The sequence below is a fragment of the Epinephelus lanceolatus genome, chromosome 1, assembly GCF_041903045.1.
Source record: "Epinephelus lanceolatus isolate andai-2023 chromosome 1, ASM4190304v1, whole genome shotgun sequence".
NCBI lineage: Eukaryota > Metazoa > Chordata > Actinopteri > Perciformes > Serranidae > Epinephelus > Epinephelus lanceolatus.
Window position 1 is genome coordinate 41,282,883 of NC_135734.1, and position 14,883 is coordinate 41,297,765.

At 41.8% G+C, this 14,883-nt stretch overlaps 1 protein-coding gene across 2 annotated transcripts in view; it reads right to left on the bottom strand.

The window, feature by feature from the left end:
- The window catches only part of igsf21a (immunoglobin superfamily, member 21a), a 370,289-nt gene that overhangs the window by 29,115 nt on the left and 326,291 nt on the right, over positions 1 to 14,883 (bottom strand). For both annotated transcript variants that reach the window (XM_033627706.2, XM_033627704.2), the window contains exon 6: positions 7,908 to 8,385. In XM_033627706.2, the coding sequence (XP_033483597.2) occupies positions 7,908 to 8,385 (478 nt within the window). The remainder of the gene's footprint in view (positions 1 to 7,907; positions 8,386 to 14,883) is intronic.

Here is a 14,883-nt window from a genome sequence, read left to right on the forward strand (position 1 = left end):
GCTTTGAATTTCAAACATGCTCTAATTAGAATCAACAGACACACATTTTCTGTTCTCTTTTCTTTACGTGGTTGGGGAGAAAAAAAACCCAACAAGGCTGTCTGCTGATGCTCCTTCCGTCTCTTTAAAAGAACAAAGGTAATGATAAATTAATGCCTTCAAACACAGCTGAGGGAAAGGCTTGTCAAAATATTAGCGCCTTTGACATTTAGCAAGAGTTTCACAGGGCCCCATTCCCCTCAGGGTGTGTCATCTGTTTTATCATCAACATGTGAAAGAGGCAAAGAGCTGTTAGGATCTTCACTGCAATACTTTGTCTGGAGGAGACAGCTCATGCCATTATACCTTCAAATGATGCGGTTGTCTCCGGCTTGCATGTGATGTACTATATTTCAATCCACTTGGGATATGATGGTGACAGTTATTACTTTTTAAAAGACGATTTTCCTGGTATGACATATTCCCGTTTTGAAAAAAGTGACAATACCATTTGTGACAATTGGTGTTTAAATAAGGGCCAAACTGCTTTTTTAGACACTGGGTCCTCTCCTGTGCTCAGATATGATGAAGTGGTTTAAAGGATCAGGTTGGTAATATTTTATATTTGACTTAAAATCAATAAATTCCATGACAACAAACAAACAAAACCATCAATAAGTTGCTCTTAGAAACATGGAGTGTGTGAAACTATTGATTGTCTTAAGCGGGATTTATACCTCTGCGTCGAATCGACACTGTACCTACAGCTAGGCCGTTACCTACGCCGTGCACCTCCCCAGAAATGTAACTACATGTTGCGGCGATGCAGACCTCCTGTCTGTGTTTATAAGCTGAAACCATTTCCCTCAGTGGAAACAAAGCTTTTATTTACTTTAATTTCACAGCTAAGAAATAATAAATTGTGAAGACAGTAAAGCCTCCACAAAAATAGCATTTTAAGTCTTGTGTGTGATTTATCCTGGCTTCATATGAGTAGAGGAAATCTCCGCTAGTTGCTAGGCTAATTTATACAATGTAAAATGCCATAGACTTGTGCTAATAATGTTAGCATGTTATATTTGTTTGGAAAACGTGTTTAGTATAAGACAGCTGTGTAGTCGGTGAACCTTGTGAGTTTTAATGGAGCCGAATTTTGTTATGTTACCTTTATTAAATGTTGCTGTTGTCGCTGGCTTCATAAGAGAGTAAGAAATGTCCACTAGCTGCTCAGCAAATTTATACAATGTAAAATGCCATAGGCTTGTGCTGATAACGTTAGCATGTTATATTTGTTTGGAAAACGGGTTTAGTATAAGACAGTTGTTTTGTCAGTGAACCTTTTGAGTTGTAATGGAGCCGAATTTGCTAGCATTACTTTTGTTAAATGTTGCTGTTGTCCCTGGCTTCAAATAAGTAGAGGAAATTTCTGCTAACCGCTAAGCTAATTCATACAATGTAAAATGCCATAGGCTTGTGCTAATTACGTTAGCATGTTGTATTTGTTTGGAAAACGTGTTTAGTATAAGGCCCTGTGTCCACATAGCGCCTTTTTCTGAGCGCCAGAAGAAGGCCAGCGTCTTTTTTCAATTGTTCCCAATGAGGAGAGAGTGTCTGCAGCCGCATGCGACAGCCTAGGGAAAAGGCGCTGCGCCCACCGTCTTTTTTCTGGCCGCTCCTCCTTTTTTGTGCAGCCGCTCCGAGCGTTTTGAGTTGAAAATCTCTGAACTTTTCAGAGGGGCGCTGGTGTCGTCACCGGCGCTTTTTACAGACAACCAATCATATCGCGGAACTCGTCACCCTGGTAACCAGAAAAAATGGAGGAGAAGCTGGTGCTAGCCGTGTCTATCTGGAGTTGTATGACATGTCACACAGACATTACCATAACAGAGACAATATATATATATACATATGTATATATGTATATGTATATGTATATATATATATATATATATATATATATATACATATATATAATAGTAGCTTAGTTAAATGAATTATTTTTCCAGCAATAGGCCTATATAAATTGAGAGATTACACATGTAATCAATTCTAACCCATACAGTGGTGGCAAAGTTACTAAGTACATTAACACAAATCCTACTAATAAAACATGACGATGACTTCACCAGCCGTAGCATTAAAAGATTAACACAGTATATGTATCATACGGAAGACGAGAACAGCCATGTTTTTTTTTTTTTGTGTGTGTGCACTGTTATCTCGTGATAACGACTTATTATTTCGTTATATCACCGGGGCGATTATTTCCTCATTCATTGCCTTAAGGAGGGACAGGGAGCAGGGAGAGAGCAGCTCGCGAGGGCTGCTCTCTCCCTGCTGGCTGAGGGACTGTTTGCGCTTTTACGCACGGGTCGGTGGTGAAGTGGCGCACATGACTCGTGCTACGGACGGACGGATGGACGGACAGACAACCACGTATCTAAAACAGGTAATACATCTGGCTACATCTTTCCCACATCAAAGATCTGTGATCACCTACACCCGCGTGCGTAAAAGCGCATTCCGTGTCCTCTCACCGCGGATGCTGTGATTTGATGGCCCAGTACTCATTGTAGCCCACTCTTATAAGACCCAATAATAATAATAATAATAATAATAATAATAATAATAAGCTACTGTGGACCTATATGCCATGAGTTTTAATTAAATTACCAGAGGAGTTCGCTGAAAAGCAGGTAATGTCAGCCTGAATTACTCGCGTGCGTCCCTGGTGAAAATCGGCGTGCCCGGCGGCTAACCTAAAATATGCTTGGAACCGGTCTCCATCTAACCGCAGCTCTTGGACGAGGCGATGGTATTCACCGTATTGATGCCTCCAACGGTTAGTGTCATGCACCCACATCCTCCTTGCTCTACATGTACGTCTGTCAGATTAAGCAGTGACAGCAGGGACATCACTATTAAGCTCATCCAAACACAATATAAGCGCAAGCATCTTCCGGTTGGTGCTCATCGTGAAATAAATGTCAAACTATAGATAAAAAACAAAGAGGCGATGCTGCAAAACTGCGCGGCTACAGGAATTGTCAAGATATTGTTGTCATAGAAACGAAAAACCCTCGTGAGCGTTTTTTTTTTTTGGGCGCACAGACGCTTCATCCCAGCGCTCCGCAGCGCCCTTCCAGCGCCTTTCTGCCAGAAAAGGCGCTATGTGGACACAGGCCCTAAGACAGTTGTTTTGTCAGTGAACCTTGTGAGCTGTAATGGAGCCAAAAATTGTAACATTACCTTTGTGAAATGTTGCTGTTGATCCTGGTGTCATGTGAGCAAAGGAAATGTAATTTACACATTGTAAAATGTCATAGGCTTGTGCTAACAAAATTAGCATGTTGTATTTGAGGGAAAAGTGTCAAGCAAAAGAAAAAATGCTTTGGCTGTGAATCCTGCGAGTTATAGTGAAGCTGATTTGTGTGCTTGTGTTTGAAATTGTCTCTATTAAGCCATGTTTAATGTGCGTTAATGTGTGTTTAATGAGTGTTTTGAATCAACTAATCTTTACAGCACTTCACAGAAACTCCACCGCCAACTAGTGTTTTGGAGGTGTAACTGTAGAGGGACACAGACACACCACCACACAAGTTTAAATGCTCACAATGGTGTAGGCCACATGTGTATAATAAATATAATAAATTCTGCTTTAGAGCTGCTGTGAAACTATGCCTACTTGGGGCAACAAAAAAGTTTGTCTTGGGTGTGTCGGTACAATAAACAAACTAGAAAGGATGGCAGAGGAAACACCCACACACTAATGTAACTGGGCCAGAATGCCACAAAAATGACCACAGGCTGAGATCAGTGCAAAACGAGTCTATTTATTTAAGACAAAAAAAGTGGTCAAAGTGCAAAAAAAAAAAAAAGATAAAGAGTGAGACTAAATGTTTTGAAAATTACCCAGCCTTTCTTTAAATGATCCCAATCACCAGAAGGAATGTTGGCATTGTTCATTCATGTTGTACATTATTATGTAGCAGATACATTGAAATGTAATGCTTTCTTACTTTTGATAAGGTGAAGGCATAGAAACCACTTGGTTACAGTTTGGAAAAGTTCATGTTTTGGCTTATGAAACCCACTCTTGGTTGCGCAATCCCAGCAGGAAATGCAGCCATGTCTCTGTAAAAAAACAACTGGCTTTGTTGGTTGTTGGTGTCCAACAGTGGTTTTGAAGTGGTCTGCAGCTTTGCAGGCATCTCACCTAGGTGACACGCCATCCACCATCCCCTCCACCTCCTAATGACAAAGACAGCTCATATACTGCCACTTCAGAAGTGTTGATATGATGTGTATGAAACGTACAAATGTAATGAATGCATGATTTGCATATATGTACAATGCCAACATTTACTTCTGATGAAGACTAGGCTGAAAACTGAATATGTTTAAAGTGTTTAAAGGCTCGATGTTGAGTATGATACACAGAATAAGGTTTTGATCTGTTCATGGGATTTGTTGAACATATAGAATAATGCCAGCTGAGTCCTCTGAGCTGCTCTGCACTAGATTTCTATCTAAAAAGTACGCTCCTCCTGTCAGTCTGAACTGATTGATTCCAAAGGTACAACAGAGAGGAGTGTCCCTTCCTCACTAATTGAGACTCTGTAGATTCACCCTATTTACCCAGATATGTATATGGATTCTGGCAGGAACTCTTGGCACATAAAAAGGAAAGAACTGAAATTAACCCAAAATCTAAAACTTTTTCTCCCCCAAGCAACAGTCTGTGAGTGCGCCATCAAAAGAAAACTGGACTGGTGGATAGTCCAACCTACTGCAACAAGATTATCTGCCATCATCCAAATTCAGACGCAGCAAGTCCTCAGTGTCATACAATGTTTTTTATATTAAACTTCCAAAACATCAGGCTGCTGCTTGGGACCAGGCCCGCCTACAGAAATGGCTGGGTCCCTGAAAAAGGTCCAGTGAATGGGCCCTCCCAAAATCTGCTTTACTCATATTGACACGCAATGTGCATGTTGCTTCTCCCATCCCTAAACAGGCTACATTTTACTAAAGCAACAATAAGTACAATGTTTGTTTTTAGCAATGGTGAATACTTTGATTCACAATAAAACGTGGTTATCATTGATTATATGTAGGATAATTATTGCTGGCCTCTATACCCCACGCCCCTTTAGTGGCTTGGCCTCAGAGATAATTAGTGTCATCTAAAATTATCTGTGTTCAGTCTGAAACCATAGCTCCGTGCTAATGGTCTTGCTTTTAATGTAATTTTGTCTCATCTGGCTTCCTGTTGGTGATAAAAACTTGGAATTAACCTTCAACTAGTGTTATTCTAAACAGGATGTGGAAGTTGCAGTTTTATTAGAAGGTACCAGATGAGAAAAAATGCTAATAACTGTACGTGTTTTGAAAAAGAATGTACTCTGATGTGAACAGTCTGTTTCAGGCTGCTTTCAGACCTAGAGTTGTCTTGCTTTGGTCTGAATCAGGGACTCATTTTGTTACAAAGTTGTATAATTACCTAGAGTTGGTTCGTGTTCTCACGGCAGCATTTACAAGCGGACCAGATCAAATGCCTTGTGAGAGAAAGCTGCTGTTGATTGGTCAGAATTTCCATGTGGGAAAAATCCAGGAAGTAAAGCAAACGTTGAAGAAGAGTACACTTGCAAGATAAATGTGACACTTTCTAATGTCACAATGGAGGAACAACTACGCAGGTTGATTTTAGCGCTGCTCATCGTGGACTATATTGCTGTCATTGTTCATTTTAGTCAAACCATACAGTTTGAAAACGAGGCGCGGCTCCAACTAGAAAAACAATGTTTTGATGCATTGGATGTGCTGAATGTGCATATTAAGGCAGTACAGGAGGAGGTGCACATTAATAATCCTCCAGGACTGTAACATGCTCATGTTTAACCCAAACAATGTGTCATGTGACTGCAGTTGGTTCAGATCGAGGTTGGAACACGTTCTCACCACAAACACCAGAGTTTGTTTGTAACCAGACCACCTCTTCAAGAAGGTCTCAGTCTGGTTGTTTAGGTGCACACCTGAGTGCAGTTGCTGTGTTCACACCTGCCCAAATGAACCGCACTTAGGGGGCAAACGAACTTGAGTTTGACTGAACCGAACCAAACAGGGCAGGTGTGAAAGCACCCTTAGTAACTGCTTTACACTAAATGCTGATATTATTGCTAATGTATGATGATAACATTGGGTTTTTTACTGTAAGCGCACTACTGGTTAATTTTTTGTGCCTATCCCAGTTGATATTGGGTGAGAGGCAGGGTACACCCTGGACAGGTCCCCATACTATCACAGGGCTGACACATAGCACAACCATTCACACTCACATTGACACCTACGGACAATTTAGAGTCACCAGTTAATCTGCATGTCTTTGGACTGTGGGAGGAAGCTGGAGTACCTGGAGGAAACCCACGCTGACACAGGGAGAACATGCAAACTGTGAGGCGATAATGCTAACCACTGCATCACTGTGCCACACAAGATGATTTATTTTAATAAAAAAAAAATGGTTTTAGGACTCAAATACAACCAGAAACAACTTCTTCAGTCCTTCTGTAAACACTTAATAAGTACATGTTGTTTAATTTCACTGTGAATTTCCACTATGCCCTCTGAGTCTTTGATTCTGTGTATTTATGCAGCAAACACACACCAGCAGCTTATTTTATATAATTTTGTGTAAATAAACTAAATCATGTCAAGTCTTCACAGATCTTCCTTTATAAAAGTGGACCTTGGCTGAGAAAAGAAACAAGCCGTGCCATGCGAGCGGCTTGTTTACGGGAGATTTTAAATCCCTACTTGTCATTTCTAAAACCTATTAAAGACTCTCCTCCTCTAGATGATAATGACAGTTTCTATACATCGCCTCACAGTGACCACAGCTGCTCGCCGGCATAGTAAGAGGGATACATTTAATAAAATGAAAGGTGGTGATGCGAGATAAAAACACTGACAGTGAGACACAAAGCAGCAAGCAAATATGTACCAGCCTCAGCCTCCTCATTCACATTCTCCCTCTGCCTTCAACCATTGCTAACATCTCATGGAAGATAATGTCTCTGTTTATCATGTCAGGATTGTGTGGCTTGTCTCCAGGAGGACCATGCCAACGTATTGCCTTTGAAGTGTTAATTGGATGCGCCGGAAGCCATCTTTGTTTTTAGATTACAAAAAAATGAGAAAGAGTGTGTGTGTGTCTTTGCCTCTCTTGGATCACACACAACATTAAAACTTAATGCTAACTTTTCCCCTTAAAGTATGACTCTGCATCGCTACATCTTCTGCTTTGATAGTTTGCAGCAAACCAATAAAATCCCCCTGCCGTGGTGTTTCTCTCCTTGAAATAAAGTGATGAAATCTACAGGCTACAAAACTAAAATGTGAGACTGAGGAGCTTAGGGGAGATGCTCAGTGAAGTCTGAAGGAGGGCAGCATCTCCGAGATCGTCCCTCTAAAGATATATAACAGGTCAGTGTGTCTAAATTCTCATTTGACTTCTCTAATTCAGGTTGACTTTTTCAATAACGGTACTGAGTTAACTCAATCTAGCAACAGACAGCTCGATGAATTGCCCTGTCAGTCACGCGGAGTTTTGCATTCGCCGCTAAACTCGCAATCTGCTCAGCTGTAACACAATTAAGCAGCATCAAATGAAAATCAGCGTTGTTCTGAGTACATTTGCAAGGGACACATAAGGGGGCCCAGTCGGTTTCCAAGTGCGGCAAGGGGATACAAGGAGACAGCAGGAGATTAAAAGCGTGAAGAAATGAGAAAAGGGTGTGTGTGTGTTTGTGGGGGTGGAGTGTTTTGGGTGGAGCGGGAGGAGGATTAGAGGACAGATGAGGAAAAAAAGGTGGTAGAGGAATGAGAATAGCATGCAAAAACAATGAGTCAGTCTGCATCGCGCTCACCTAGAGTGACCTCTGTCTGCATGGGCATGGACAGCGCCGGGTGCTTGACTTCGCAGCTGAACAGGGCGTCGTTATCCAGCTGAGGGTTGAGGGTCCAGGTGAGCCGGGCCTGCACCACCACTGAGCCGTCACTCTGGGGGATGTGAGTGTGGCTGAAGTAGTAGAGAGGGTCTGTGCTGTGCACCCAGCGGGGGAATTCCCGGCTCACCACCGTCTCGGGGATGACCTCCGTGGCGGGGCTGGGCTCGTAGGCCTGCTGGCCCTGAGTGTGGACACGCTGGGGGCTCTCTGTGTACAGACGTGGTGCCCGCCCTTCGGGGTCCAGGAGGGAGAGGGAACGCTGCAGTTTAGTGTCATCCAGGTCCCTGCTGATGAGCGGCCTGGCTCCTCTCACCCCCGCTGCGCTGCCTCCCTGCTCGCTGGAGGATTGAGTGTAGGAGATCACCTCAATCAGCTCGCCATCACGCTTGAAGTACACCTTAGACGGGACATTTTGGGATACAGAGAGAGATGGAAAGACATATTTGAAATCATTTACATTTTCTACTAGCATAAAAAAATAAACAAAGAACAGCATTGTCATAATAACACCTCATAAAGTTGGCAAATGTGGTTGCAAATAGTCTCCTATTTACACATCCGGCAGACACAGAGAGATATTTGCATTTATTTGAAGTCCCATTTCTGGCCACCTGGCGAACATAAGTCCAATATTCATTTTTGGCTCTTTTTTTGTCTCAGTCAACTTCTGAGGAAAATATCTGGCTCTTTAGAAGCTAAATGCTACGCTACGTTCACCCACCAGGTCCCTTACTTTGTCCGTCTGCCTTTTGGTGCTGGGCAGGTTGTGTACAGTGGGTTTAATGGAACATTTTGAAGATGATGAAAGCAGTGAGAGAGAAGTGAGGCAGGAAAGTTGTAAAGTCAAAACAATGAGCTGAAAGAGACAAACATGCTCTGTAGAGCTGTGTCACACAGAGTTTTGTCACTATAGGAGCAACATCTTTCACATGATACATTTTTCCCAATACTACTACTGCAGCTTTAAAAATGATTTTAGAATCATCAGAGCATCATCTGAGGCCTGTGCTATGAAGCAGGATTTGAAGTTAGCGAGTTAACTTTGGGGTTAACTCAGGGTTTTCAGTACTATGAAGCTGGTTCTCTTTTTACCAGGATAAATCACCATGGCGACTTATGCTTAACAACTAACCTGCTTCGGAGCAGGTTAACTTCAAGATATCGGATCACAGCCTGTCAACACCCTGACCTCTGACCAGTCAGATCACTGAAGAAAAAGAATCCATTACATGAACGCAGGTCCAGAGTCTCAGGTATAAAAGAGGAGCCTATATGCTGTTACAGGTCAGTAGAGTCATTTCATTGTCCCGGGTCTCTATCTTACTCTATAATGACGAAAACTGTGTGTGTGTGTCTGTTCCATGTTTTTCTCCTCACTGACTTGGTCAATCCATGTGAAATTTGGCACAGTGGTAGAGGGTCATGGGAGGATGCCAATTAAGCAATATTACATCAATTGGCCAAAGGGGGGCGCTATAGCAACTGATTGAAATTGCAAACTTTGAATGGGCATATCTCATGCCCCGTATGTCGTAGAGACATGAAACTTTGCACAGAGATGCCTCTCCTCATGAGGAACACATTTGCCTCAAGAACCCATAACTTCTGGTTATATAGATTTTCCACCATTTTGAATTTTTTGAAAACACTTCAAATCGATCTCTTCCTAGGAAGTTTGACTGATCTGCATGAAACTCGGTGAACATAATCTAGGGACCAATATCTAAAGTTCCCTCTTGGCAAAAGTTGAAAAACTTACTAAAACTGAGCTTCTATAAGGCAATGAATATTGCGGAGGGCGTGGCTCATCACATGAAAGTGTATAACATCTCAAGGGTTTCACCCATCACCACGCAACTTTGTAGGCATATGACCACACATAATCTGAGGGGACCCCTCCATTATTGACCCCATCAAACAAAATGGGGGTGCTAGAGAGCTAATTTCTTATCTCGATTTTACTAAACTTGGTAGATATGTAGAACAGGACGCCTCAAGGTGACTGGAGACATTTAACTCTAATTGGCAACTGGGTGGCGCTATAACAACAGAAAGATGCTTAAAAATGGCTAAAATGCGACGATCGCTGTGGCTCCCCCTGTGGCCCAATGTTTTTTTTAAACACTTTAACTATCTGCCTTTCAATGTGCTACATCAGCTACTAATGTACAGTTTTAGCCCACTAACTATCCCACTATTGGCAATGGTACTACTGTACTTTCAATAAAGCAATCGTACTATCAGATTCACAAAAACTCTGTCTGAATACATTGCTCTTCTTAATGGGTTCAGTTGACTATTTAAACTGCAATTTCCTATGACCTGTATCCCAAACACACACCATGTGAAACTGTACGTGGGCAACTGTGCACTCAATGGGTATGGACTAGTTTCTACTGATTTTGAAACAGAGCTTCTAACAAACAGAGAGATCCTTTACACACTAAACACATGATTTTAGCAGGATTTTAACTTGTGTAAAGTTTACTTTAGTTCACAGTGATTGCTGCCAGTGCTGCTACTTTTACACTCTGAGTCATCACTGTAGCTCAAAATAACATGAGACACCTGTGTGATGAGACCTAGGGAAAAACAGGTAATATTTCATTACTAAAATAATCCACACACTGTTAATTGGCTCCTGTTAGTATAAATGCCACATTTCAGTCAGGTAGAACTCGTCAGTCTTTAACTAGACAACTTTTCTACTCCTTATTTCAGTAGCAGAAACAGTCTGGTGTTACTTTAAAGTGTTTTATGTGACATATTCATCATCATGCAACTAAACGGCAAAAAATACTCTATACTAAAGTCACATATAGCTCAGTGATACCTGCACATAATTTAAGTCTCGGCCAAAGTGCCACTGACATTTTTCCTGTTTCGCAGTCGCAGACATTTTCAGTATTATTTCATCACATATGATGTGAGGTGATCCACTTCATTCATGGCTCTGATGATGCCGCTCGCACCTTACAATCCTGCCTCTTTCACCTGAATGCGCTCGTGGCTGGAAAGGAAAACCCAGAGTTGACTGAACTTGTTGATAACCAGCTTTGTAGTAGCGGTAATCCAGATAACGAAACAATATCCTGGGTATGTTGAACTGGCTTCGTAGTACAGAGCTCTGGTGTGTCAGCCCTGTCATAGCAATTTGCTGCCACTTGAAACATTTGCACATTACACTGTCTTTGTTTCAAATATTGTACAGCTTCTTTTCCTTTTAAAAACACATCGAAATTTTCCTTTTTTGTACAATTTTAAGGGCACCTAGACAGAGCCCTGGAGGTGAATTGGCACCTCTCCAGCTACCAGTCCACACTCCATATTTGGTCTAGATGTAAACTTGAACCGATGACCTTCTGGTTCCCAACACAACTCTCTATGGACTGAACAACTGCCGCCCCAGCTGAGCTACTTTATATTTATGACTCTTGCCTTTTAAAGTACTTGTTTTTCCTTCCTCTGACTTTATTTATTGTTATGCAACAACACACCAAGGCAAATTCCTTGTGAAAATCTACTTGATTCCGATTTGATTCTGATTTTAAGAGGGCTTCCCCTGGATATTACTGGAGCTTCCTCACCATTTCACGAGTCTATGAAAATCTCTGGGTGCCTAATCTCCTGACAGAGAATTCATGCTCCCATTTCTGCATATAATCTCCAGATATTAGCATTGAAATAAGGTGGTATAGTCACTGCCAGTGGTGTTGCTATTTTGGAGACAGATGCCTCCTTTTCTTTTGTTGTTGTTGTTGAAGATAAGAAAAATTTAATCTCCAGCTCTTTTGGGGACCTTTGGTCATTTGAATTCAATTTGCCAAAGGTCAAAGAGTCATTATTGTAAACACTGCATTTCACTATTGTTTGAGGCTTTTGTGAGGAGATGGTTGAAGCACGCTTTGATACGGTGCCACCTCCAGGGCTGATGCCTCGAGTGGGTAAACACCAATAATGAGTAAACAAGTAAGAATAAGGCCAAGCTCCTGAGGAATAACTTTCAAGTGATATTTTCACATTTATAAAAAAGGAGAGAATCTGTGATCCTTGGACCGAAATACAGCTTCACAATGTATGACAAAAGATTCACCTTCAAAGTGACAACACCTTCTTTAACAAGACTGTCAAGTTAAGCTCGGTGAACAGTGTATATAACCAACTTTAGGTGGCATGTTCTCGCCGTGTCAGCGTGGGTTTTCTCTGGGTACTCCAGCTTCCTCCCACAGTCCAAAGACATGCAGGTTAACTGGTGACTCTAAATTGTCCGTAGGTGTGAATGTGAGTGTGAATGGTTGTCTTTCTCTATGTGTCAGCCCTGTGATAGTCTGGTGACCTGTCTAGAGTGTACTCCAGTGTCGGCTGGTATGGGCTCCAAGCCCCTTTTGACCCCAAACAGGATGAGTGGTTACAGAAAATGAATGAATGGACTTTAGTATTCTGTAATTAAAGTTGGGGTAGGCAACTTTATTTTGGTGTCACTGGGGAAAAAGAATACAATAAACTTTGAGCATATTGGAATTTAAGCAGACTGAGAGAAACTAAACTTCTGCACCTCCTCTTGGCTCTGTTTTCAGGCTTTAGCACATCAAGACCATGACGGGAGACTTTGGCCAATTACAGCTCATTTCAGAGGGAAGGTGTTCCTATTGGCTGTTCAGCATATGCAGATGTGCATATGTGTCCTTCCAGTGAAAACCTGATTCAATGGCAGAGGATCCTGCAGAAGAAGTTGCTATTCCAGCATCGGCAACAACTGCCTACACTGCAAAGCAACCCAAAAAAGGAAGACAGACTTTTCAAAAAGAGAGACCAAAAGAGTCTCACTCCAAAGTCGCTGAAATCTGGCACTTGGGCAGTGACTTGCAGCGTCAGACAAAGAAGCTGTCCTTTTACGTCAGCATGATACGCAGACGATCCGCGTTATATTTTCAATGGCGTTCAGCGGTATCAGGGGGAAGTGCGGTTGGACAAGAATGAAAGTTAAGGCAGCAAAGGTCTAAGTTGGGTTGGCGAAAGCAGTGGTGGATGGGTCTGACAAACACAGACTTTCACCCAGGAGAGTGGTGTTTGTGTCCTGTCAACTTTTAAAGCCAAACCCTGTCTTTTTTTTCTAAACTTAACCATGTGTTTTTGTTGTTGGAGAAAAAAAATGGCAAATTGCGGTATTTCCTGTGATGAAAGTGTATTTTAAAAGAAGACAATGCATGTAAAAGAACGAAACAAAACATGTTCCAATATCGGCAGAGTGTTTCAGAGATAAAGAGAAAATGTTGCTAATATCTGAATGTTCAGCTAACTGGAGCCAAAGGCTCATAGTTGCAGCTTCAAGTTCATATTTATGTAGCTTACATTAGCTGGAGCCTTGAATCACAGTTTGTCCTCTGCCTCAATCCACGCTGCTACAGACCACCTCATCAGAGCAGTGGGCAGCAGCTTCAAAGATGTATTCCTAGTCAGCAACCGCAGCAACCCATATTCAGCTATCGCAAACCCAAGTGTCAGGGGACCGGACGGCTCTGACTCCCTGCTGGATCAGCAAACTTTGGTTGCTCCCATAACACCCGGAGCTGCCGCCACCACTGTGACACCCACCACTGGGGGGTTTACACTAGCTGATGGGTAGCTAGCTAATTCATGTGTGGGCTGAGAAAAATGGAGAGGAATGGCGTGGGGCAGCGAGGGGCTAGGAGAATGTGCAGCTCTACACTGAAGTAAGATTAAATACATCAATATTTGGGAAACACCGGGTTTGCATATGCCTATGGCCGTCTGGTGGGAGGGGCTTAGGACACTAAATTGTTGATATATTCAGAATTTATTCATAATTGAAGAGTTTCATTCTAAATGAACAAAGCCTGGTTGATAATTTATGAACTGTCTAAGTTTCATTCAATGTAACCTTTATTTCCACAACTTTATTTTGGAACACTGATGAATGGGGGCTGTCTGTGTGGGCCCCCTTGTTGCTGAGGTTATGTTTGTGAAGACAGATGCCACATCATTATATTACAAGCTGTGTTGTGCTGCTGGGTTGTATCATAGTATTTATAGCCAACTCTAAAAAACTTTCTAATGCCTGCCATCAGAGCAGGCTGGTACACATCCACAATGGGTGAAGTGACCTTGCTCAAAGGCGTTCTGCAGTGCTGGTTGTTGTCAGTACCATGGATTAAAAACGAACAAACAAACCAAAAGAAACTCGAAATACTTGTCCTCCATAACAACCTGCTGCTCCCACTAATGAGCCTTGAGCTGCTCCATGGCCCCATCTACCTGTAACACACCTGAAGTACACAGGTAGGGCTCAAACAAGGTTTTCATTTCAACTTTATGACAAGTTTTTCATCTCTTCTCTTTAGTAATTTCAGGTTGTGACTGTGGAGGCTGATGCACAGCAGTCCTTAATCATTTCAATAAATTTTCATTAAGTTTAATTAGATGTTTCATTAGAGGAGGACCACATTTAAGTTCTTGAACTAGATGTTTTGTTTTTTTCACCAGTCAGTCTATGAAATCGGATAATAAATGGCCTTTGGGGAAGAAATTCTGAAATCTCACATCAGTGCAATCAGTTCTTAAGAGATGAATAATGACTAGAAGCACAACCTTGGCTTTTAATTAGTGCACACCTACAAGATCTCATTATAAAATTAATAATAATTAAAAAACCTTCAAAAAGGTAAGAGTTACTAAGAGTAACTGCTGACATGTACAAAGATAGGTCCGATAACTCTACTCGCTCTAAGTGCAGGTTGTGCCATGTATTCTTACAGACTTACACTTTTCTGGAGACCTGCCCATTGGTAAGATCATACACTTTAGCTCCTATACGTATTTATTTAATTTATTTTACCCTTTTTAACCAGATATGTAAATTGAAAACCAATTCTCA